This window comes from Salvelinus sp. IW2-2015, unplaced genomic scaffold, assembly GCF_002910315.2.
Source record: "Salvelinus sp. IW2-2015 unplaced genomic scaffold, ASM291031v2 Un_scaffold1481, whole genome shotgun sequence".
Lineage (NCBI taxonomy): Eukaryota > Metazoa > Chordata > Actinopteri > Salmoniformes > Salmonidae > Salvelinus > Salvelinus sp. IW2-2015.
In genome coordinates this window covers 404,351-408,233 of record NW_019942937.1, presented here as the reverse complement: position 1 = coordinate 408,233, position 3,883 = coordinate 404,351, and the positions used below count along the sequence as shown (strand labels likewise).

General features: G+C 45.2%; 1 protein-coding gene across 1 annotated transcript; it reads right to left on the bottom strand.

Annotated features, from left to right (window-relative positions):
* Positions 1 to 1,561: 1,561 nt before the first annotated feature.
* LOC112070980 (BMP-2-inducible protein kinase-like) lies at positions 1,562 to 2,613 on the bottom strand (the record flags this gene model as incomplete). Its single annotated transcript, XM_024138439.2, has 4 exons — positions 2,515 to 2,613; positions 2,314 to 2,393; positions 1,918 to 2,165; positions 1,562 to 1,701 (listed from the first exon to the last, which is right to left on the bottom strand). Coding segments are annotated over exons 1-4 (567 nt in total), but the record flags the coding sequence as incomplete, so codon positions are not given.
* Positions 2,614 to 3,883: the final 1,270 nt, after the last annotated feature.

The following is a 3,883-nucleotide window of genomic DNA, read 5'->3' as shown; positions in this document are numbered from 1 at the left end:
TTTCTACATGACTCTGAAAAACAACCAAAGAAGATGTCAGGGTCCCTGCTCATCTGCGTCCCGAACTGTTAGGGGCATGGACTCTGCAAGGAGGCATCGGGACTGTACAGAGATGTGGCCAGGGCATATTGCAATGTCCGTATGTGAACGCCTAAGACAGAGACTACAGGTGAGAGTGAAAGGATGGACAGCTTGATGGTCCTCTAGGAAAGTGGCAGACCACGATGTAACAGACACACTGACCACAGAGATCGGGGTATCAGGTTCTCGAAATTTAACAGGGGCAGGGTACAGGATGGGCAAACACCAACTGCCCCGTAGGTACAACTCAGGAACGATCAATCCTCCATCAGTGCTCGACTGTCCGCAATAGGCTGAGAGAGGGCTGGAACTGAGGGACTGGTCGGCCTGTTGTGATGTCAGGGTCACTCACAGACAATCCACCAGCAACAACTTCGCCTGTGGGCATAAACCACCGTCATGGACCAGACAGGACTGGCAAAAAGTGCTCTTACACTTAGACAGAGTACATCGGTTATTTTGATCCTCATCCCGGGTTGGAATGGTTGGATTACCGTAGTTTTGATCGTCGAGTTGTCAGTGGGCGGATGAGCGCTACACCACCGAGGCCTTGTAACTCTGGGCGGAGTGCGTTTGGAGATGGCGGGTCGTCATGGTTCTGGGGCGGTGTGTCATCACGCTCAAATCGACTGAGCTGTAGTCAATTGCAGGCAATCTCCATGCTGTGCGTTACAGGGAAAGACATCCTCCTCTCATGTGGTTACCCTTCTGCGGCTCATCCTGACATGACTGCTCACTACATTGAACAATGCCACAGGCCAATATGACTGTCATATTTCTGTGCGTGATTTCTCCTTGCAAAAATAGCGAATGTTAGTGTTTCTGCCATGGCCAGCGAAGAGCCCGGATCCTACAATCCATTACGGATGACACAGTCTGGGACCTGTATGGATCGGAGGACAGAGGTACTAGTGCCATTCCCGGTCCCAGAAGATGTCATGAACTTACAGGTGCTTGGTGAAGTGTGTAACATCTAACAGAATACTGCTAAGTGCTGGTGCCAGTCCTGAGAAAAGGAGATGCACTGCAGTACTTAATGCAGCTTGGTGGCCAACCAATACTGACTGTTATTTTGATTTTGGACCCCCCTTTGTTCAAGGGACACATTATTCAATTTCTGTTAGTCACATGTCTGTGGAACTTGTTCAGTTTTTGTCTCAGTTGTTGAATCTTGTTATGTTCATACAAATATTTACACAGTTGACAAAAATAAACAGTTGACAGTGAGGACGTTTCCTTTTTTGCTAAGTTTACAACACTGATTTTGGTTTTGCTAAAGTGTGCCTCACTTAGCATACCCCTGGTGTCAGACAGCGTGAGGGTTTCTCAGCAGTACCTTAGCATACCCCTGGTGTCAGACAGTGTGAGGGTTTTTCAGTAGTACCTTAGCATACCCCTGGTGTCAGACAGTGTGAGGGTTTTTCAGTAGTACCTTAGCATACCCCTGGTGTCAGACAGTGTGAGAGTTTCTCAGCAGTACCTGAAGGTATTGGAGCTGCTGTGGATGAACAGGATGGAGTTGTTGTTGCAGACGAAAGTCTCCAGGTTGCAGCTGCTGGAGAACCCTGTTGGCTGTCTGGAGCTGTGGAGCGACCGGCTGGCTGTTACCAGGTGTTGGAGCTGTGATACAAGAGGAGAGGAGATCATTTATTGTCCATTTAGTGAGAATGTGTCGTCTTCTGCCTATACAAACCCTCTCAGATAAACCCGCTGAGATGCACAGGGTCCGCCACGGAGCAGTGCCCCTAGGGGATAGCCGCTTAGGGGGTTCAGTGTCTCGCTCAAGGGCACAATGGCAGATAAACAAACACACACACAGTATTTTTGCCTTCTCACCTTTCTGCCCATTGCTGACGGCTACAGAAGGCACAGCTGTAGGGGTGATGGGCATGGCGGTGATGGGCGTGGCGGTGATGGGCGTGGCGGTGATGGGCGTGGCGGCGGCGGGCGTGGCGGCGGCGGGGACAGCTATAGGGGTGACAGCTGTGTTGGCTACAGGGACGGGTATCACGTTACTGTTGGTCGCCTTGGGTCTCTGTCTCGGAGCGATGGAAGTTGCCGTGGGGCCCGCGGACTCTGTGATTCTGGAATAGTAGGGAACGACCAGAAAACAGTGGAAACTTCATTGTTAAAGTTTATTTATACATTCTCATTGGGAGATGAAATCTATTTTTACAAAAGAGACCRGACTCGTTTTCTTTCACAAATATCCACAGTGACATGTGACTGTACCTGGCTTTTGTCATGCTCTTCCGAGCAGCAACCTCGCTGGCTGTGAGTGGCTCAGGGAGTGACGTGGGGAGAGGGGAGCTCTGCAGAGGGGCCGATACAACCGTCACTGTTGCTATAGACACCCAACTTCTCCATACACTGAACTTAAATTTCACTTATAATACAAAACACATCTGTCACAATCAATGAACAGTGACTTACAAAGAGATTTGGCACTGGACACTCCTTTCCAGCTAACTTGAAGGCAAAGTAGGAGACTTGATAGATATCTGGTCTCTTCTCATGGTCAGCCTCAAGCATATATCCTAGAGAAGAGGGACATATAGTTAATATATCCTTGGAGAAGAGGACATATAGTTTAATATTCTGAAAGAGGGACATATGAGTAATATATCCTTGAGGACACAATAGTTTAATATATCCTTAGGAGAGCGTGAAACAATATAAAGCTTACTAACGTATAGTCCTAGAGGATGATGGGACAAAATCGAGCTTGAAATATATCCCTGGAGAGAGAGCAGCAGACACTACCAGTTTTAATAAATATGCCTGGTGGAAGGTTGCAACATATAGTTTAATATTATCATGAGAACGGGGCCTATATTAAGACATACTAGAATATCACCAGGGAGAGGAGATGATATAGTTTAATATTATTTCCAAGCAGGGAGGAACATACGTAGTTCTTAATTAAAATCTGAGAGCACAATCCATAGTGTGTTAAATATATCCTGTGTTGAACAGAGGGGACATAACGGTATTAATATCATATACATGAGAGAAGAGGGCGACACTATAGTTTGAATATATCCTGGAGAAGAGAGGACAATACTTACACTATATCCTGAGGAGAGGGGAATATAGTTTAATGATATCACTGGAGGGACATATTAGTCAAATATATCCTTGGACGGACATATAGCTTTAAATATAATCACCACCACTCGAGGACATAGTAGTTTATTAATATCCTGGATGTCGGACAATAATAGTTTATATATCCTGAGGGACATATAGTTTAAGTATATCCTGGAGACGAGGGTACATATAGTTTTAATGATATCCTGTCGTAAAGAAAGGAGCCAACCTATAGTTGAATAATATCCTGGAGGAAAGGGACATATAGTTGATAGTATCCTTGGAGTTAGCAAAGACAACATAGTTTAACTATAGCTCCTGAGAAAAGAGGGACATAATACGTATCTAACTCATATCCGGAACAGAGGGACGATTGAATTAGTTAACAATATATCTTCCATGCGGGGCAGAATAGGAGGAAATAATAGATTTAACATACTTACTCCCTGGGTGAAGTGAGAACATATGTTTAATTACATTCATGGAGAAGCAACGAGGGACATATAGTTTAATATATCCTGGAGGGGGACATATAGGTTTAACGTATATCCGGAGAAGGGGGACAATATAGTTTAATTATCACTGGAGCGAGAGGGCAGATATAGTTATCTAACTATATCTGGGAGAAGAGGGAATATAGTTTAAAATATCCTGGATAATAGGGACCATTATAGCTGTACATACTATCTGGAGAAGAGGAATATAGTTGTAA